The sequence below is a fragment of the Montipora capricornis genome, chromosome 13 (assembly GCF_036669925.1).
Source record: "Montipora capricornis isolate CH-2021 chromosome 13, ASM3666992v2, whole genome shotgun sequence".
NCBI lineage: Eukaryota > Metazoa > Cnidaria > Anthozoa > Scleractinia > Acroporidae > Montipora > Montipora capricornis.
In genome coordinates, this window is record NC_090895.1 from 4,969,399 (window position 1) to 4,991,741 (window position 22,343).

Genomic DNA, 22,343 nt, shown 5'->3' on the forward strand with positions numbered 1-22,343 from the left:
TACCAGTTGCATGTTCTAGTGCAATATACTCCATCAACAATTTGCTATACATGTGAGCAGAATACCTAAAGAATATTGACTTGATAAGATAGCCTTAGGAGAGCCATATGCGGGCTCGTAGAGACTGATGCTTTCCTCTTCATCTGCATCATACGTATTAGGTTGGGTGCGATGTTACAAAGTAAGTGGTGCAGAAAAGCTAAAGAGACCAAAGTTATATTCCCCATAATTATAAAAAAACAGGTAACGAAAAATATGATTTCGAGGGAGAGGACAGAGTGTCGTGTTTAAGTGAAATCTGATAGCAAGTCATAAACGTGGCGTAGGAATGTCTTTGCGCAAACGTTATTAGAATTTTAGACTCGAAGGCATTGAAAATATGAGGTTTTGAGTGTTGTAATGGTTGGACTATCTTCCTAAAAGAACCAAATCATCAAGGAAGTACTCTTGAAATATTCAAGGACTTCTACCGTATAGATATATATATATATTTAATACAATCGATATTGATTACGCGGTAGACAAAGTAGAATATCAATGTAGAGAGGAAAAAGACAGTGAAAACCAAAGCAAGGATGAATCTGGTGGAATTTCAAAAGTTGATAATGTTTCAGTTCAACATTTGGAAAAAGAGCTTCAACGGCAAAGTCAATAGGAAAAATATTTAATAACCCCTTTTGGGCGTTCTAAAAATATTGTATCATTATTGCGTAGTGAATATCTAGACGATGATCTAATACAGATCAGGTTACTTAAATAACTAGGGGCCATGCCATGAATCACCTTAAAAGTAATCTTCAAGATCTTGAATTGAATACGATAATTTACTGGCAGCAGGTTATCACTTATTCACACCATCAGGAGGAAGAGGAAAATATACAATCGAATGATATTAGCTTGCATTAGTCGCAGTTTTCCGTAATCGACCATTTTACCTCCATAACGTTACAGACGTAAGTATCTTCAGGTGGGTAAATATTTTTCCTTTCGATTTCGTCAGCTCGACGTTGTACGTATTCGACATCTTGTGGAACTTACAGTCTTTAGGACTGACCAAAATCATCAACGACTTAAAACAAGGTTTTTTAAGCACTGGGTGAGACAGTTGTAGCCTTAGCTTACTTTTAAGGGAAAGCTTGACTATTGTAAGAAGACATATCGATAACTCTGCAGTTTTCCAATGACGCGGTCAAAATGGCAGCTGCAGTTACTCCTCGTCTATTTTTACCAAATCAGTTGTAGACAATTTATATTCATCTGTTTGGTCCCTTTAGGTTGCTACCCAGAGCCGGAACAGCCACAGCCGGTCTAGAGTAATCTCCCCGAGTCTATTGACAGATCATTGCACAATCGTTTGTTAAGAAATTTCCCTCAGTATGGTGGTATCATTCCCAAATGTTACAGGTTGGATTTTGACAATCGTTTTGACTTTAACATCATTGAAGATATCAGGTAAGACGTCAACTAAAAGTCACTGAGTGAATAGTTAAGAAAGTAAAATCCTGTGTTTTGTTTTGTCATTGCCTGTGGATCTTTGATCATGTTTTTTTCGCTTCATCGTTTCAGAGGCTCAATTTTGGACAAAAAAACCTGGTGATCCTTTCATCGTTGTTGATGGAGTTAACAACACCAACGTGGATCTTGTGTGGGAATACAGTGAACCAGAGGCCCGAATCGTTTCTGTCAGCATAAGCAGAAAGAGGCAAGACGAAGGGACAGACGATGAAGTTCCGATAGCATCGAGATTAGGCGAGGGTTCCGGTTCTGCTACCGACTTTAGAGTACCGGATCCAGATCTTCGTAGCAAATACAATCCTAGCCAACCCGCAACCCTGCAGTTACTGAACGTGAAGGATGGTGACGAATACGTGTACATTATCAGAGTGAGTTACCGTTCTGAACAAGGCGGAGGGAGAAATCTGTTTGACTCGGCCTTTGTTGACGTGAAAGGTGAGAAACCACTCGTTTCAAGTTGATATTTACTGCTTTATAACATGTAAAAGCTAAAGAACTGAAGTATTTTGTTTGCGGTAGAACGTCATTTCTCATGTACTATGTATTCGCGTCCTCTTTTATGCCCTAGTCCCATTTGTTGACGTGAAAGTTGAGAAACGGGGAATCTTAGACAGTTGATCATTACCGGTTGCGAGGGTTCTGGAATCCCCACCGACTTTAGAGTAGAGGATCCAGATCTTCGTAGCAAGTTTAACCCTCGCCAAACCGCAACCCTGCAGTTGCTGAACGTTAAGAATGGTGAGGAATATGTATATACACTATCACAGTGAGTTATCGTGGTGCGCAAGGCATACCGTTTAATTGGGATGACTCTGTCTTTGTTGACGTGAAAGGTGAGAAACGTTTTTTTGTCCACGAGAAAGTATACTAGAGAATCAATTTGACCAGTTGAGGTTTTAACGTTTGCCACGTATAAATCAGTCGCTCGCTCTCGGTTGTTTTCGATTCGCTTGCCAGGGATATAGTGCAAAAAAGTTGAATAATAAATCGGCGAGGGTAAAAGGTCCGAAATTGAGCGCGTCCACACGTATAAGTTGCTTGGTGTGTATGTTACGGATAATTTATGCTGGAGCACGCACTGCGAGTACATTGTTCAGAGAGAACGCAAACGCCTATACGCATTGCGTTGTTTGAAGAAGTCAGTGTGATGGAAGGGGAGTTAGTTCTGGTGCACTCCAACCTGATCCATTCAGTGTTGGAGTATGCCTTCCGAGTTTGGGCAAATTTGCTGGGTATCGTAAGCTCCTAATTGAGGATGTGCATAAAAAAGCCTTATAGATAATCTTTCCTGGGCTTCCCTACAGGGACGCACTTGTGCACTTTGGACTTCGTACTCTCTCGGATCGGCGTGCTGCAGCATGCACTAAGTTTATCCAGGGAGTTCGGGACACCGGTGTCCTTGCTAACTTGCTGCCATTGCGCACAACTGTGTCCCATGGATACAATCTACGTTCAAGCACCATCAGAGAGGATCCCGCCATGGCCTCTAATAACCGTCTCGACATAATTTACATACAGATATTCCTAGTAAAATGTTTCATAATAATGTATATATATGATTAGTATTTTGACCACTTTTGTAATTTAGCTGTTAAGCCACAAAAAGAGTAATTAAACTGATTATTATTATTATTATTATTATTATTATTATCATCATTATCATTATCATTATTATTATTGATATCATTATGCGAAATGTAATATATGCAGAATGACTCAAAGGAATAAATGAACTTATGTGAAGGAAAACTCCAGTTTCCAGTTTCCCAACCGCGCGCTGTGATGTAAACGAAGCTTCTTCGATCGTTCTCTGATAGCTTCTGCCAGTCGAAGGTGATCTTTTAGGCGGCGAGAATTTTTTTCTTTCTTTACGCTTTTTGTAAGCAGTCCTTTTTGCGTCCTTGGGGAAGCAACGCTCCTAAAGTTGCTTCGAGTCAGCTTTATATAAGTTAACTTATGAGCTTTATTTCTCCATGTCAATTAAGTTATGTGCAAGCGAGGACCGGATTCCTTTGTTGAGAAGGGAGTGCTATCCGCAGAAAATGCTATAACGCGGTTGTGAAATCCTTCGAGCCCTTCATCTCAAGTTGAATGCAACGGCTGGAAGGAGGTGTGTACGTCACTTCATTCATTTTCTTTCAGTCATCGTTTAGTGTTATCAGACCTCCTGAGTCCTTATAAAGAGCACCTGTTTTCACTCTTAGCTCAACAGATACGTCGACAGAAATTACCTGGCACACCACCTCTATTTTGATGCATCTTTGCGTTCAGGGTTAATACCTGAATAATTTGTGTCTGACGCCGACCTAGTTCACCGCATTTATGTTATGTCCAAACACTTTCAAGATACACAAGCTAAAGAATTTCACGTACTCGTACTTAACGGAACCAAAATAATATTCTTAGTGAAATGAAGTGATCATAAAGGCATTCATGATAAAAAATGCTAAAAGCAGTCAATAATGAAGTACTAATTTATTACTTTATTGAATCGTTGAAATTCCCTCCCCCTCGGGCCAAAATGGTGTTCAAATGCCCTACTCAATGGCCGGATTTGTCTGTGAAACGCTCCTAAAGAACAATCGTCGTTGGCTCCTGTCGTCTTTAAAATAAAGCTTGTGTATAAACATGCCATAACATGTTTCTTGACCCTTTATATGAAGATGCTGTTTTTACCAGACTTGAGCTATTACAAAAACGCAACTTTAATATTTAAACTGTTAAAAGTGACTTAAAATGGAATTAATTACGTCAGACAATTTCAAAAGGCAAGTGTAAGCTGCTCCAACTCCCAAAACAAGGCTACATTGTTTTAACGAGGGAACTGTATACTTATCAACAACAGAGTCTAGGGAGATAAACTAAGATTGTGTGCTAAGTATGAGCTATTATTGGTATTCTGTTTTTTTGTTGTCATTCTCTTTCGCTCAGTCCTTTCGTTTCTGTTCTAGACATAGGTCCTCCAGGCTGCATGTAACCTTATCAGAGCTTCTAAAGATATGCCAAAAATTGCAATACAGAGAAAAAAGCAGCTCTAAGCAAATTAAAAATAAACACTCAGCTTTAAGTTTACATCCCGCCGATGCTTGACTTGAATAACTGCCAGGAACCCATGACTCGGAGCCTACAACTCTACTGTGTTCGTGTAACGGCGTTTTCACAGACCGATTTATTTTTAGATTGAATTTCCCGTGAATGAGACTCCCACAGGAGCCCGATGACCATTTACAAGAAATTAAGCTGACGTCATAGGGTCACCGAACCGGAACTGCCTTTGTCTTTTGACCTAATTCGCGGGAAGGGCTAGTCTAAAAATAAACCTACTTGTGAAAACGCCGTTTCACAGACACTGTATGGACGTTGCACGCTCCAGACGGGCTTCTGTATCTGCGTAGCCTCCAGTGTGATCCACGGTTATCCAGACACGTCAAACTGGATTGAAACCAGTGAACAATGCACCATCTTCAAAACCGTTTTCCACCTGAACACGAAAAGCGTTGACTGTGTAAGAACTTTCGTTTATATATAGTATGGCCGTATAGCCGCGTCGAGCCACAGAAAGCGCGCGAATTATAATCAGGTGAGTTAACGTGGGTTGAGCCTGCAATCCAATCGAAAACCAGTCCCTGGTCAGCGGTCAACTTTAAACAGCTGATCTCGACGAGCTCTAAGCTTGAGCCCGCGATATGGTCACGTGATACTGGTCAGCGGATACCTTGTTTTGGCAGGTGTCAATTAATCAAAAGATGGATGTCCAATATCAAAGATGTAAACTAGCATGATACTGGTCACATTGGCATTCATGGAGGGGTGGACGTGCGGATGTTCATGACGTCATGGCTATAACACCAAATTTTCTCGCATCGATGGGTTACCATATTTTCTTAACTATGGTGCTCCACGCGCGCGCGTGGAGCTTCGCTATTATAATTCATTGTTTTTATTATTTATGCTACCAGCGAATTATTCAAAAGTGATGTTAATGTTCTCAGGAAATCTATACAGTAGTGAGGAATAATGTGGTCACTGCTATCAGAGGTTGAGGTTGTACTGGAATGAAAATTTGTGAATTGGCTCGATTTGGGGAGGAAGAAATTTCTCTTTTATGCAAATTTTAAAAGTGTACATTTAATGTGGAAAGTCTGGAAATGCAAATTATTGAAAGCAGGTCTTGTCTTCTGTGTGATGTTTCAAATTCGTAATGGTAATAGGACTGATTGGAGTCCAATTCAGTCTGTTATCATACGAATGATAACAAATCGGACGAACGTGCAGAGGGAGTCCGATTTGTTTATCACTGGTATGGTTACCCTGGGAGGGAAGGGGGAGTGACTCCCATGTAAAAAGGACGGGGGTGCTCGTCGGAAATTTTGAAAAGAACCCCAAAGAGGTACCAAGATCCTGTCTTGTGGGCGTGGCATGAAATTATTTCACCCCAACATTAAAAAATAGTTAATTATCAAATGTCTCCTGTCATAATTTTTCGGCTCAGTACTCCGAATGGTACTGCTAAAGCTCCCGCTGTGGATCTTTCGAGGCTGAACACCCTAAGAGGTGCCAAAACCACTTTTTTAACCCCTAAAAGGTACGACGAGCACCCCCGTCCTTTTTATATGGGAGTCTCCCCTCCCATCCCCCCGGGATGGTTACAGACCGAATCGGACGACACGAAGTCCTATTACCAATTAATCATAATAAAAATTGCAATTTCAGATTAAAGAAGAAGAGCCAAGAAAGGGAAAATTTGCTAAAAGGAAGGGAACATTTAAAAGGTCTAGATAGCAGCAACAATATAGATAGTCGTATAAACATAACAACTTTCTTTAATTTTCCAGACATGTTTCGACGGTACATCCGTCATCTTCAGTGTTACATAGTTTGAAATCGCCATTGAATTTAAAGCGCGCGCGATCTTACAAACTTCGTTACATTGCGTTGTCAATATTGCGTGTTAAATCAAAACAGAACAAATTAAACAAAAATTTAAATGAGTGACGCTTAGTTCCTTACAGTAGAGAGTCAGGTTAATGTGTTTCACCTGCTGGTTGAGATCGGGCTTCTCCCATTTTATATACATGGATTCCTTAAGCTTCACTTGGTACTTAGTGCCTGCAGAGTCCAGGATCTCGAAGCAATCCGGTGGGCAGGATGCCTTACTATGTAACACTGAAGATGACGGATGTACCGTCGAAACATGTCTGGAAAATTAAAGAAAGTTGTTATGTTTATACGACTAAGGGAACATTTGCTTTAATTAATTAAAAGACGTACAAAGGGGCGTAAATTGTTTTAAAGTTGCTCTGAAGTGAATGAGTTGCCAGTAATCGGATCCCTCTTTATACGCAAAGGGTTCTGGGATCGCCTGAGGCCGAACATTGCAAGTAGCTGCAAGAAAATGTATGGCGGAAACCTCAAAGATGCATCAAAATAGAGGTGGTGCGGCCGGTAATTTCTGTCGACTTAGCTGTTGAGATGAAAGTGAAAACAAATGTTCTTTATAAGGACGCTGAACGTCTGATAACACTAAACGATGACTGAAAGAAAATGAATGAAGTGACATTTATACCTCCTTCCAGCTGTGGCATACAAGTTGGGATGAATCGAAGCCTTCGAGCACGAAGGATTTTATTAAAAGTGAGACACAAACAGTAGTGATAAACATATTGAACTTGTTCATTTTGATTATGACTTGACGTTTCGTATGTGCTCTACATACATTTTCAAAAGTAACCGTTGAAATTTAAAACAGCTATTTATATATAACAAAGCGGATGAGGGGACTGGAACCTAGATTAAGCAAATACTCAACAGTAAAATAATAATAAACACAGAAAAGATTAATAAAGCATCAGCTTTTCACTTCCGTCGTTGACGTTGAAAGCTGGCTCAAGTTCTTGAATAAAGAAGGTCTCTTTTATTTTACAATGATAGTCTGTTTTGCCCTTCGCTAAAATATCAAAATGATCCCAGTTGATGTTATGTCCAGTGGCCTTGACGTGGTCAGCAATGACTGAAGTATCGTCACTTTTAGCTAGGGCCATAAAATGTTTGGTTTTTCTATCGTGAAGCCGCCGTTTAGTTTTACCGATGTAAAAACTGTTACAGTCCCAACAATTTGCTCTGTAGGTTCCAGTCCCCTCATCCGCTTTGTTATACATAAATAGCTGTTTTAAATTTCAACGATTACTTTTGAAAATGTATGTACAGCACATACGAAACGTCAAGTCATAATCAAAATGAACAAGTTCAATATGTTTATCACTGCTGTTTGTGTCTTACTTTTGATCAAACTACGATGGCCCAAGAACAAAAGTATTTTCGAGGGATTTCGCAACCGCGTTATAGCATTTTCTGCGGATAGCACCTCTTTTTCTACAAAGGAATCTGGTCTTCGCTCGGGCCTTATCACACCTAGCATTTGTTACCACACATTAATTAATTTACATGGACAAATAAAGTTTATAAGTTAACTTATATAAAGCTGACTCAGAACAACTCCGTTAAGCGTAAAGAAAGAAAAAAATCATTCTCGCCACCTAAAACGCCTAAACCTTTTCCCCTCATTTCAAGTTTAAAATACCACCTTCGACTAGCAGAAGCTATCAGAGTACGTTGTTTGTTTACATCACAGCGCGCGGTTGGGGAACGGGAAGCTGGAAACAAATAAGTTGAATTTATTTCTTGGAGTCATTCTGCATATATTGCATTTCGCATAATTATGCCATTCCGCAAACTCATTCCTCCTTTTACCCTCACCGATAATAAATAGCTTATTGGATCATCAAGTGTATAGTATCGTGGCATATTTTCAATCGTCTCTTGTATTTTTGACTCGCCAAAATAGAGCGAGACTCGTAAAAATATCCCAACGTACTACACACTTTATGATCCAATAACCAATTCAACTTTTTTGCACCATATCTTTAGCAATAACATATATTTATTGCAATGTTATGATAAAAAAAAAAAAAATTATTATTAACATGTATCATCAGAAAATGATTGTTTTTTTCCTACTATCTAGTTCCTCCAAGGATGATTACACTGCCTGCAAGGAAAACTCGAAATGGTATTGGATCAAATTTAACACTTACATGCGAAGTGTCTGGTGATCCATTGCCAAACATCACATGGACAAGAGAAGGTGCCACCACTAACCAGTTGGTAAATGCCACTGGTTCCGTTTTGAATCTTGTAAGGATACAGTTGAATGACGCTGGATCGTACAGATGTACGGCTGATAATGGATATGGAGTTGTTTCAAGTCTTGCGTCTGTTAACATAATTTGTAAGTTACGAAAGGAAATAAGATATATATATATTTTTGACCATGCAAAGGACTATCATTGTAGAGACCGTGCATAGATTTCATACTAATGGGGCGTAAGGTCTTTATAGGATTCTGCGTTTGGGTGGCACACCCGGACATCAAAGAAAGCAGAACCTTGGCTTGCCCAAAATCTACGTGCGCGAATGTCAAGCCGAGCGCCAGGGGCTCAATTAGAACCTCTTGGTAAGACTTCGCCATTGATCTCCTGTAAGACTGGTTGCACGTCAAGATCATGAAACATGGCATTCGGCATTTCAACGTAGAGATCACGGAGCTCATTATGCCGATGGATAATAAAGCCCCCTCGTCTGCATATCATAGCATGGTCAGCACTGAACTTATCCCCACAGAAACAGACCGAAGGGATATCGTTGATTTTGCCAATCATACCTCAAGGCAACGGCATCTCTAAACTCCTCTTATTGAGAGTATAGACCATGTCCTTAAGCGGGATTACTTTCAATCAGCTTGATACGCCTTTCTTCATAGCAAGATCAGCGGCTTTCCTAGTCTTACTTGATAGGGAGTTTCTCACATTTTCACACCTCTCCTGCAAAGCTTCATATTTCTCTTTATGCACGCTTTGATGCAAAGTTCTTACTACAGTGTTATCCAGATGCTCGTGTGCTTGTAAAACTATCTGCGTTACAAGCGGGGCTAATATCTTGACGGACAATGCGTACTCTGACTCCGCTTGTTTTCTAGGGTTCGTAAAACTCAGTCCTCCCATCCGTACTGGTAGATCCAAAAGATCTCGCTCACTCTGTGAGCAGTTATGCCCCGTGATGGCAGGTATCAGTATGTCAAAGATTGTGCACTCTAGCGGTTCCATCAGATCATGAATGTCTCAGAAGCGTTCTAAGGAAATACGTCCAGCGATGTCACAGTCCAAATGTGAAGGCCGCAAAATGCATGACCTGGACCCAATAGCTGCGTTTACGTGCTTGTGGCCCTTGCTCGGTGATGTTGATTGCCTTGCCCCTGAACATCTCTCTCTCCCCAGCAGCATCTTCTTTCTTTGGCTTAGTAATCAGTCAACACTTTTTTGAACGGGGGGATCAAGCGATTTGCTAGTATGGCCTCCATGGAAGTAGGATCTACCTATTCCGTACACAACCTCCTTGTCAGTGTGGCAATAGCATCACAAAGATTGAAACTTGATTTCTTGAACGATTTAGAAGTTAGAATTCTCTTAAATCTATTTACGTCGATACCAGAAGGTTCCCCCGGCTCTTTAGTCCTTAAAGCGGCCTCCTTTATAATTTCTCCATCTATTTCCTGATATAAAATATCAGAAATATTGTCCACCGGACCAAACAATAGGGAACCAAGCTTAGCCTCCTTCGCTGCCGGGTTTTTGTCGTGCAGTTGCGGCATAACATCAACATCATCCGTCAAGAGCAACACGCCCCCACCATCATCACCTCTCAAAAAACGTAATTCGACCTTCAATAACTAGCCCAGCGAAAATTTTCGCTTTATTTGGTGGATCATGTCTCTTTGCTCTTTGTAAGCGCCTTTAAATCATTCTCCCCTCACGCAAAGGATAGTCAATTTCACCATTTTTCCACAGTCCCAACCGCTTTTCGAGACATTGTTGGTGTTGTTTGCTTTAGATTTTTGGCTAGGGTTTTGTAGCGCCAGAGCAAGGTAAATAATTACCACTTTGAGTGTGATGTGATGCACTGTTGTGCCATTGTTTCAATCGTTAACATGCTTGGTTAGTTGATCGATTAAATCCCGTCCCGTTTTACCATATGGGACCAAGAGGGTGTTTTTGCGTCAAGTTGCAATCTCATTGAACGCATAATTGGTAATTGACCCGCGAACTGTTATGACATGCCCATCGTCATTAAGGCACCAGTTGACAATCGGCAGCGTGTTGATTGCCGTGTATTCTGGTAATCGGCCCGGAACATCATTTCACACCTCCGATGAATCGCCTATTGATTCATCTCTCTAAGAGAAATTTACTACGTACCTGTCATATGCAAATCAAGATCCCTTTCAGCGGAAAAAATGTTATTTACTTCGAATAATTACTTTGATTTTCGTTTTCAATACAACCTTGGGTAGAAATATCCCTCGCTACCGTAGCATCATCCCCGCAGTAACATCAGTTTACAGTGTCCCCAATTAGTGCTCCAGCGCTAGAACGACTAGACACTTGATAAAGTTCCTTTCGCATCCATTCTATCATTGTTCATTTTTTCTAGTCGTGAAGCCCGAACCCAGAGGTTTTGGCTCTTCAGTTGTAAATGGCCATTTCGTCCCAAAGCTCTTTCATGACATCTACCTAACCGCTTCTCCTTCCATTTTCATTGCAGGAAGGATTCTTCGACGGCACAATATCTTTAGCTTTTCTCTTACAATCGAAAATGTCCTTATTCATCTGCTCAGTCTATTTAACCTTCGGCTTTCGCGCTTGGCTTGACATCCCTGCAATAAAAAACACTGCAAAAACGGTTTTGACTGTTGCAAGTAAATTGTATTATTGAATCCTTTCCACCTTCATTATAGATAGTTCTTTTTTTTTCCTTAGGTCTAGTAAGTACCAGCCAGAGTTGAACTGACATAAAAAAAAAGCTTAAAAAGTATTAAAATCCAAACACCAGTGACACGTCACTTATTAAGTAACAGACATAAATGTCTACAAGTAATTGCCTAATCTAAGAACAAAGAGATCACATCCTCGAATTTCAGCTATTGGACTGGTGCTTAGCTTACCTTAATTGGTTGGCTTTGCGAAACAGACCCTTACGATACTCTAATACAAGGTGGGGTGTTTACTGCTTTCGACCATGCCCAACAAACGGAATTGTCAAGTGAAGCTATGATCTTCGCAGTTATAAACGCAACTTCACTAGGCAATTGCAAAAGTTGCGTTCAAAACTGCGAAGATCATAGCTTCACTTGATTTCATATCCGCAGTTCATGTATGATCCATTTCATATATATCATTTCATTATTGATTCATTCCTCTCTGGAATATTAGAACCCACAAATGACCAGCTCCCAACGTCAGTGGCTTCGTAGCTCAGTTGGTTAGAGCGTTGCACCGGTAACGCGAGGTCACGGGTTCAACCCCTGTTGAAGTCCTGAATTTTTCAGGCTTCACTACGCAATTGCAAAAGTTGCGTTCATAACTGCAAAGATCATAGCTTCACTTGATTTCATATCTGCAGTTCATATATGATCCATTTCATATTTATCATTTCATCATTCAACAGAATTGTGTTTGTGAGGCTATGGTAAAAAAAATAGCATAATCTGTTGACTTTGCTTTTATCCGGTTTGTTGATTAATGCCCGCCACTATCATTTATGTGACATGTGTCCACTTAGGCATAATATGTTTATTTGAGCTAAAAGACCTTACAGGTTCCCTTGTGAGTTAATTTCGTCAATAATGATGACGATGATGATAATGATGTTGATGATGATGATGATGATGATGATGGCGATGATAACGAGAAAGTTAAACAAGAGAGGAAAAACTGCCTCATCATTGACGTTGTTCTAATGATTGGAGGGTTGGGATCAAACAAGAGGAAAGGTCAATAAAATGCCTAGGTACAGGTACAATTCATTTCACGCTGGTAGTTCCTTTACTTTCTAGAGGGTATTCTCCCAGGAAGCCAACGGTGAGCTCATTTTACCCCCCTCTTTCCATTAGTACTCCGTTTTAAGGGTATTTAAAGCTACCTGGAGCTACACAGATTGGAAAGAAGTCGAAGCAAGGAGGTGAGGTCACTAGGGATCGAGCTCGGGACCACTCGCACAGAATGCCTCCCACTAACCAAGTGTGCAATCCTTACCCCTGCCTTGATCTCGCGATTGAATTTAATAATTTAATAGCTATGGAAAATGAAGAGGGTAAAGGGTGTTCAAGTTGTCATTTAAAAATTAGACTAGTAGCCCTTGCGGGCTACGGGTCAATAGCCCATGAGGCGAAGCCGAATGGGCTATTGACTCGCGGCCCTTAAGGGCGAAATGTCTAATTGTTTTAGTATCACAGGCAATAATAAAGTTAGCAAATGCAAGTTGAAGGAATATTTATTTGGGGATAGAACGAAAGGAAGCGTCACGCTGTTCGCTACTCGAGGACTAGTACTAATAGTCCTGTAGTAGCGTAGCCAATTAAAATGCAAGATTTGCATCAGTCCACTAGTTGGGTGATACTAATAGAGCATCAGACATTGCTCTTGTAATAATGCCTGACAGACTTGAATGGTGGAATGGAGTTGGCAGCACTTCAAAGAACAGCAACAATGGTGATGATGATGTTGACAATATCACAAAAGTAGTTACTAAAAGTTGATCAACCTCCCACACATAAATGCAATGCAATAAGACTCTTAGAAATCGATTTTATCAGAGCAGTAATAGTTTCATGATTATCAACTATCTGTGACAGGTTCTTCGCATTGTAAGACAACTACAGTTTTACTGAGATTGCTACAAGGAATAGGATGGACAGATGCTCTCAGAACAAGAGGATCCCTTCAATTCGAAGAACTGGCATCAAATCTGACAGCAGCAGTAAGTTAGCATACATTCCAATTGTTAACGATATAATATCAAGTTGTGTTGTCTTTTTGGTTACTACCACCATGTGTGAAAGAGAGTTTTTCAAGTATTTCCTTTCTGGTCTTTCCTTGGGTCCCACGTGCTGAATTGAGATGAGCCATCTGTATTCCAGTTCAGTTACCTCAACTAAAATAAATTTTGTCCATACGCTGCAAAATATTTCATGCATGACGCTCTTGTTTTTGTATCATTTTATTTCACCATGCATAACAGGACACCTTTGGTTAGACTGTCTAGTCTTCTCGGATAAGGACCAAAAAACCGTACATAGCGGGCCCCGTCTCACAGCCCTTTTAATGTTCATAACCTTGTGGGACTTAAAAGAACCCACACACCATTCGCAAAGAGTAGGGTACAGAGTTGCCGGTGTCGTGGTATGTCCTCTGTGGTATATCATGGTTGGGAGAGTAAATACTCGGAGATATTACCTACACCAGGCTGCTCTTAAATCCAAGGGTAAAGAAAGATATATGATATACGGAATGAGCGCTCCGGTGCGGGCGGATCATGTGGAAAATATCTTACTTGTCTGGTCGCTCCCGGCGTGTTGCGGTCAATGGGGAACTGTCAGACAGATCTCACCTATCATTCGGTGTTCCTCAAGGGTCATGTCTAGGACCGGTACTCTTTTCTGCCTATGCTAGTAAGCTGTTTGAAGTAACTAAGACCCATCTACCAAACACCCATGCACATGCAGACGACACTCAACTTTACCTGTCGTTCAAGCCAGACAAGCCTGAAAGAGAGACGGAGGCAAAGTGTGCTATGGAGTGGTGTATCAGGGCTGTGAGGGCGTGTATGGTTGAAGCTGTATGAAGAGAATACTGAGTTCATGCTCATTGGAACTCGCCAGCAACTTCAGGAAAGTCCAAACGGATAGTTCTGCCTTTACCCGAGAAATAGGAAAGGATAACAAGGCTATCATTAGCATCAAAAACGAGGATGAAAAGTGTTTCAGGTGCAGTATCTTGGCGGGCTTACAACCAGTTAAAACTGACCAAGAGCGAAGCTATCATCGCAACCCTATGTAAACGAGGTCAACTTGGATGATAGTCGAGTGTCCTGAACCTGTAAGTAAAATTCCAAAGTTTGAGAAGGGGCACAAGATTGCAGTCAGCGTGTTTGAGATTCAAAAACCGGAGAGTCGTTCCGGTCTTCTCCTGGACGGTGAACGTTCGAAAACATCAGCCATCATAAACACTTCAGAGAACAGGTAGAGATCGTGGTGGTCGTTGCTTTCCTCGATGTGGTGTTTGTCCCTCTTTCGCCAAATTCGACTTAAGCTTGTTCTAAGGATGCATTCATGATTCTAGCGAGTCCCGAAAACCCAGGTAGCCAATGGAGAAAGAAACATACTTTTTCATATTGTTTGGAATGCAGTAGATGGTGTTGTTCTTTAATGTCCTCGTGCCTTGCATAATGAGGTGAGAGTCATACACAATAGCTTCGGAGATTATGAAGAATGACTGCAATTCGACCCGTTAACCAAAAGTTCAATTTGCAAGTGTTGTGGGTCTCCTCTTTCGAATCCGATCAGTCCCAAGTTCCCCTCCACAAATGTGACAATGGGTGGCTTGTTGAAACTCTTGTTCCTCAGGAGGAGTCAATTGCGTGGGCACAATCTCTCTCATGAGAGTTTGAATTATTTCTTCTTCCAGCCGTAACGCTTCCAGGAACTTGTCTATTGTATCCTCTCCACGATAGACTATGTCATGTTTAAAATTATGTGATCTTTTAGAAGCAATCACGTACGAAAAAATCACAGGCCAGATGTTATTTAAATTTTAAATTTCTCCGTCGAAGAGAACACCGGAACAACTATTCCGTCCTCGAATCCAAACACGTTGACTGAGACCTTGTTCCGCTTCTCAAACTTTGGGATTTTACTTATACGTACAGGACACCAGATTGTTTTTTTTCCGAATGAGCGATACACTATACCTTTGTTTCATCGCGTCGCTCTGTATCCTTTATTTCTATGTTCCTCAATTCGCTCTATCGGCGTGATCCACACGCACCAGAACGCTCATTCCATATACTACTGGCCTCGGTTGTTCAAAAGGTGGATAACGCTATCCACCGGATAAACACCAGCAAATCCAATAGACGTTTAATTTCTGCAGATATGGCGGCCATTTTGATTTTTATTATTTCAAATGGCTATTTTGGGATGCCCAGTGGGAAAATACATGTTAATTTGTCCCCTGAGTATCCCAAATGTCTTTCGAAACCATAGAAATCAAAGTGGCAGCCTTATCTGTAAAAATGGTCTATTGATTTATCCAGTGGATACCGTTATTCACCCTTTGAAGAACTGGGGCCATAAGTACACCAAATACAGTCATGTGCAGCATCTTTTATTGATAAATTTATTTCCTCTCAGCTTCCCCTTAGATGTAATCTAGTTTCACTTTTACTGAAATTTTCTTTTACAGATCTCAAGCCCATACAGCCGGCCAGAAAATGAAGGAAAACGTCCTTATTACATAAACATTAAGGAATTTAGGTAACGTTTTACTTTGATGCAGTGTTTACTAACCGGCCGTTCAACAAACAGCTGCAGAAAATCTGCTATGTCTTAAGAGATGTGCCTTCTTTAATTCTCAACACGTTGACTTCATATAACATTTTGGTTCCATTTTCTTTTACTCTTTGTAAGGTTCACGCTTACACTAGGGGTTTTGGAATGTACTATTGTTGCTACAAAGGTTAAAAAATAGACAGTTTAATTGTGAATATGGATTAAAGGCAATAAAGTAAATGCTGTTAATCTTGTTCATAACATTCTAATCAACATGCACCTTAAGGGATTTCCAATAAGAAAATCAAAGGCTACCTTACTCAGTATTTTAAATTGACACGATCACAAATTGCAATTCCATTTCCTTTGTGTGCAGAAATATTAAGCACTGTTTGTTACAATAATATTTGAGTACAAGATGACACTTATGTCCAGGTTTGCAAGCAGCTGCAAAAATTGCAAATTTTCGCAAAAATCGTAAAAGCTGAAAATAGGACGTCAACGGAAGCCGACAGTGCGCCCATTGCCCTCCACACTCTGTCGTTGCTCCATTTTACGGGTATTTAAAACTATAGCTACACGGATCAAAGGAAAGTAGAAACAGACGATGAAGTCACCGAGGATCGAACAAATGGTTTTCAACTAAACTAAATTTTCTGCGACTCTAAAGAATGAAAAAAAAATCTCTTTTTTCCCACGCCACCCTCTCATTCTGACGTCATTGCCTAATTTAACTTAACTGGCGTCCAGTCCTCGCGGGATGCAAGGATTAATTCTTCCGCTATTGACACGCTAAACTTAAGAAAGAAAGAGAAGACTAAAATACGTCAATAACTTTTAGAAAAAAAATGTCCAAAACATGATTTATTGAACTCACCGAAATGCATTTTATTGCTCTTTTAAGAAATCATACAATCCGACATATTTAAACAAAAGTCTATTAAGCATTGTTTACCTATTTCAAGTCTTAGGTCTGGTATCGTCCAAGCCATTGTGGACCTTCAGTTTTCAAGTGGCCTCATGGACCCACTTCAACCACTTCATGTCGATATAGCTGATGGGGAACTTGGACCGTTCACAGTTGATACGCAGTTGGTAGTAAACCCAAGTAAGTTTTCCATTTTTAATGCTAGAACCTCAATCTCCTACATAAAATCTTGAAATTTCTTATCATTTATTTCTTGCTGTACCTGTTCATGGCGTTCTTTAAATGAAGAATGAAAAACATTTCACGAGTGCTTTGGGGGATTTTTGAAAGCATGGTGTTTCCCAAAATGGATTACGCATTAAAAATACAGCCATTTAGACTCTTACAAAGTTGAAACCTTGGGTGTCTAAACAAGGCCTTAGACTCTAAGGTTCTAATAGAGTACGCTCTTACATCGTCAAGGTTCGGCTCTTGGAAGGCTGTTCCGGAGATTCATAGTTTCTTTTTTAACGCCACAGAGTGTCGTTGCCCTAACGCTAAGAAGGTTTTGTGCTAGCGTGTGTTTCGGGGTCTGTTCAGGCCGGGCTGGAGTGACTTGGCTGTTGAAAATATTTTTTTTCCCATTAACCAACCTTCACATCCAATACGTTTAAGGCCTGATCCTAGATATTGTGAACTGCACATTGTTTAATATAAAGTACCTTGTCTGTGTTTTCACACCATCACCTGTTTTCTTGTAGTTTCACCGAATATCATTGAAATCTCTGCAAACCAAACAGTAACTGAGGGAGACGATGTGATACTGGACTGTAAAGCTGACGGGAATCCAACACCGAACGTCACATGGACGAGACGTTCTGATAACGTTGCTGTCACCATGCCAATGACTAACATCAGAAGGCAAGATGCAGGAGACTACAGATGTACTGCTGATAATGGTGTTGTAAGCCCCGCTACTGGAGATGTCTTCATAATTGTCCATGAGAAATGTGAGTACTGCCGCCAAATAGAGTACGTCACGGAGTTTCCCCTTATGCCTAAGTAACTCTTTGCTTAGTGTCTTAACTCCACACAAATCCTTTGTTTTGTTGTAGTGTCACCAAATATCATTGAAATCTCTGCAAACCAAACAGTAACTGAGGGAGACGATGTGATACTGGACTGTAAAGCTGACGGGAATCCAACACCGAACGTCACATGGACGAGACGTTCTGATAACGTTGCTGTCACCATGCCAATGACTAACATCAGAAGGCAAGATGCAGGAGGCTACCGATGTACTGCTGATAATGGTGTTGTAAGCCCCGCTACTGGAGATGTCTTCATAATTGTCCATGAGAAATGTGAGTACTGCCGCCAAATAGAGTACGTCACGGAGTTTCCCCTTATGCCTAAGTACTTCTTTGCTTAGTGCCTTAATTCCACACGAATCCTTGGTTTTGTTGTAGTGTCACCAAATATCATTGAAATCTCTGCAAACCAAACAATAACTGAGGGAGACGATGTGATACTGGACTGTAAAGCTGACGGGAATCCAACACCGAACGTCACATGGACGAGACGTTCTGATAACGTTGCTGTCACCATGCCAATGACTATTATCAGAAGGCAAGATGCAGGAGGCTACCGATGTACTGCTGATAATGGTGTTGGAAGCCCCGCTACTGGAGATGTCTTCATAATTGTCCATGAGAAATGTGAGTACTGCCGCCAAATAGAGTACATCACGGAGTGTCCCCTTATGCCTAAGTAACTCTTTGCTTAGTGTCTTAATTCCGCACGAATCATTGGTTTTGTTGTAGTGTCACCAAATATCATTGAAATCTCTGCAAACCGAACAGTAACTGAGGGAGACGATGTGATACTGGACTGTAAAGCTGACGGGAATCCAACACCGAACGTCACATGGACGAGACGTTCTGATAACGTTGCTGTCACCATGCCAATGACTAGCATCAGAAGGCAAGATGCAGGAGGCTACCGATGTACTGCTGATAATGGTGTTGGAAGCCCCACTACTGGAGATGTCTTCATAACTGTAAAATGTGAGTGTTGCCAGGTTATAGAAGACGACACGAAATGTCCCTTAAGCATACAATCTTCATCTTTAATTATACGAGTATTAAGCGACATCTGACGTGCGGTATGTTTGATACAAATTGGGCTAGGAGACACTGCTCAGTTCAAGATCTCTTTTCTATTAAGACTTTCGTAATAATTTAAAACTAATCAAGATCTTCGATTACAGCATGGTATCAATCTTCATCATTATTAATATTATTAACATGCAATATTCTTACCGATATCTTACAATGTAAATCTGATCAGATTCATATCGAGATATTACAAGCTCTTGAGTTTCTTTTATAGCTGATACAAGATCTGAACAGATTTTAAAAGATATTACCATATCTTATGTGAATCCCACCAACAGTAACATTATTTATATCACGACATTACACGATCTTATTAAAATCCTAGAAGTCCAGGAGACGAGTATGGTCGTCTAGGTACATTCTTCAATTTCCGACTAGTCAGTATCTCTAGGTTCACTAGAAGAATTTTATAAATTCACAGATTTAATGATATAGAATACATGAAAGTTTCGTACATTCAACTTGCATATTCAACATCTTCAACTTTTATCTGAATTGGAGATTGTTCTTTATCATCCGGCTGTTCTTAGTTTGAAACCATTACTTTCCTCCCTTTAATATTTGTACATGTACGTAGTGATTACTCTTCAATTCCAGGAAATAACTAATTAAAACTAATTAAAAAACACAGAGTGGAAATATACAAATGCCAGAGGCCAATCTTCATCAGTAAATCTTGTCAAGGAGCCTTTTCAGTTGTCCTTCAATGAGAAAAAAGGCCACACAATTGCATAACCAGATCCGTGTGATCCATCACCTCCGTTTAGAAACCTGCAAAACCTTTTCTATTAAACTTTTGCAAAGTAGTTTACAAGATGGCAAAATACATGTTTTCGCAACCTCGTTCCCAGGGTCTCTCTGGTCTGCTAGAGACCCTGGAAACGAGGTTGATGTTTTCGTTTTTTTTTATCTCAGTGAAGCCAGTGAAGCCTGCTTCTGAGCTTCGAGGAAGCAGCATTAACGAAGTCCTGATATATGCATTAGTCCCAGTAGGAGTATTGGTAGTCACGCTCGTTTCAGTTGTAACATGCTACATCATAAGGCAAAAGAAACGTAAGTTTTAAGAAAATTTATTTATTTATTTATTCATTGCCTACTGGTACGACACCATCAAGGTATGGTATGAATGGTGTGGAAGTGTGGAGAGAAAAGCAAAGCATTCACGTCGTAGTCAGGTCATGAACGGCAAAGAAACATACCAACATGTAAAACGGACGTGCAGAGTGTACATAGGCTTTGTTTTAGTTCATTTCTGCCGTTCTCACTTTCGTTGACATCGTTGCAGCTTAAACTCGCTAATGCCATAAAATGACCATATTTCAGGTTTTGTGTAGGGCGCGAGCAGCTGAGGATAAATTTTTATATGACATCCATACCGATTATAGCAATTTTATTCTTGGAATGTTGGTACACACTTTCTTTGCCAAACAACTTGGAGTAATCGTGAAATTATTACCATATACGGAAAATGATATGTTTAGATAACGGCTCATGTAGCCGCCGTCATCCTCCGTGCTGTAGGTCACTTATTGTTTATATTTATGACGGCGAAGTCGACGGGAGCGTCAATACTCAATCTCTGAGCATTTAATGAACAAAACAAGGTCTCTGACGGTGCGTTTTGAAGTTTTCTTCATTCCTCTCTTGTTCTTTGCTCATCTTGGACGTGAAATAACAAAACTGCAGGAAAATGCGAGCGCAAAATAGCGAATTTTATATTAATTTCTTTTTTCCCCTTTCAGCGCGTTTAGTCACCCAATGTTGCGCTCAGAAAATCGGCTTTGCTTTTAGTTTTCCATTATTCTTGCTTACAGAAATTTTAACTTGTTTTTTTCTTTGTTAGGAGTTCAAGAACTTGATCGGTACGTGACAGATGTTGATTTCTTATGCATCTCCCTTTTTTTTTTACTTTTTTTTTTATATTTTTCTCCCGGGCATCTCTCCTCTTTCCTCCCTCTCCCCTTTCTTCCAAAGAGCAATTCTCCCAATCGTCCAATTTATCAAAGTTTTTCATTATTGTGCATTGGGAGGGGGGGAGGGTAGCTCGTTCCAGGGGGAAGGGGTGGGCGAAAAGCCACTTATTCTAGAGAGGACGTTCCCCGGAAGAGCTAGAGTGTTGCTATACCCACCACTTTTTCTCTTACCGGAAATATTCTTTTTTTAAGAAGAAAATTGCGTAATTGCGTAAAATTGGTAATTAACGTTTTATTGTGCAATGTGAGGCATATAATTTGATTATTTTACAAAGCTACTCGGTCGAAGCTCATTTGAATTTGTTCATTTCAAAGAGTGTTTTTAAAGAGTGATTTTAAAATGATTGTACAACGTTTTCCTTTCAGATCACTTGAAGAAGCTAAAGACATACCAACGTTTCATTTTGTAAGCGCCTTAAGTTACAAAAGATTAATAATTAATCATTGCTTAAAATTGAGCCTCGCCGTCTTGAATTGACCCGAATGAGACCGAAAAATGTTGGTATTTTGGCCTTGCATCGTTTGAATTTCTAAAGGAATTATACACAAAATATAGGTTTGAAATGAAGAGTTGCGTTGATCAATGCTTTTGAGATCAATGCAGTGAAATGAGTAACTTATGCAATTGCGAAAGGGCCGCCAACAAAAAAATACCATCCAGGATACAACGTATGGATAGGGAGAACTGAAAAGCCAAGAAACGTATAAAGTAACTGGCTACATCAGGTGAAATTAAAAGAAGTCTTAGCTAGTCTTCTGTAACTTGTGCTGCATATTAATTGTGAAACGTCGAGGCTGCAGGTAATTAAATCAGTGCTTTTGCTACAAATTCAGATATTCGGATAAAGTTTAGGGCGCACACGAAATGTTTTCTCTAATTTTTAATGAATTTTGATAATCGCAGCCTCCCTAGCTACGAAACAGTACATAGTTTCAGTGTAGGGAATGTACTAGTTTCAGTTTAAAGTCTTACGTTTTGGGTCTCCACGGACACATCCATTACTTTAGCATCTTCAGACAGTGACACAAGCAAAAGAGTTCCAGTTTGTGACTGAATGTCTTTATTTCAAACTGTAGAATGAAGGCATTGAATTGGAAAGGAATGGTGGCAAAAATAGTATTGACACTAGTTGTCCTCGTCAGGACATGGAGATACGTGAAGTCACAGAATATCATGAAATTACGCCTTACTCAGAACTTAGTAAGTATGCCATGCATAATCCCGGAACTAGATCCTGGGAAATCTCGTAAAAGGTAGTTGGCTCTTTTGGACAAGGAGCATAAGCATATTGACAATGACAATGACAATGACAATGACAATGACAATGACA

The 22,343-nt window shown here is 40.2% G+C and overlaps 1 protein-coding gene across 1 annotated transcript in view; it reads left to right on the forward strand.

Annotated features, from left to right (window-relative positions):
- LOC138030375 (immunoglobulin superfamily member 10-like) overlaps positions 1 to 22,343 on the forward strand; it is a 29,438-nt gene that overhangs the window by 4,434 nt on the left and 2,661 nt on the right. Inside the window, exons 4-17 of the mRNA XM_068878295.1 lie at positions 1,567 to 1,950; positions 2,283 to 2,348; positions 8,540 to 8,803; positions 13,262 to 13,386; positions 15,870 to 15,940; positions 16,921 to 17,063; positions 17,624 to 17,872; positions 17,978 to 18,226; positions 18,332 to 18,580; positions 18,686 to 18,928; positions 19,955 to 20,092; positions 20,883 to 20,901; positions 21,379 to 21,418; positions 22,090 to 22,213. Of these exons, the coding sequence (XP_068734396.1) occupies positions 1,567 to 1,950; positions 2,283 to 2,348; positions 8,540 to 8,803; positions 13,262 to 13,386; positions 15,870 to 15,940; positions 16,921 to 17,063; positions 17,624 to 17,872; positions 17,978 to 18,226; positions 18,332 to 18,580; positions 18,686 to 18,928; positions 19,955 to 20,092; positions 20,883 to 20,901; positions 21,379 to 21,418; positions 22,090 to 22,213 (2,364 nt within the window). The remainder of the gene's footprint in view (positions 1 to 1,566; positions 1,951 to 2,282; positions 2,349 to 8,539; positions 8,804 to 13,261; positions 13,387 to 15,869; positions 15,941 to 16,920; positions 17,064 to 17,623; positions 17,873 to 17,977; positions 18,227 to 18,331; positions 18,581 to 18,685; positions 18,929 to 19,954; positions 20,093 to 20,882; positions 20,902 to 21,378; positions 21,419 to 22,089; positions 22,214 to 22,343) is intronic.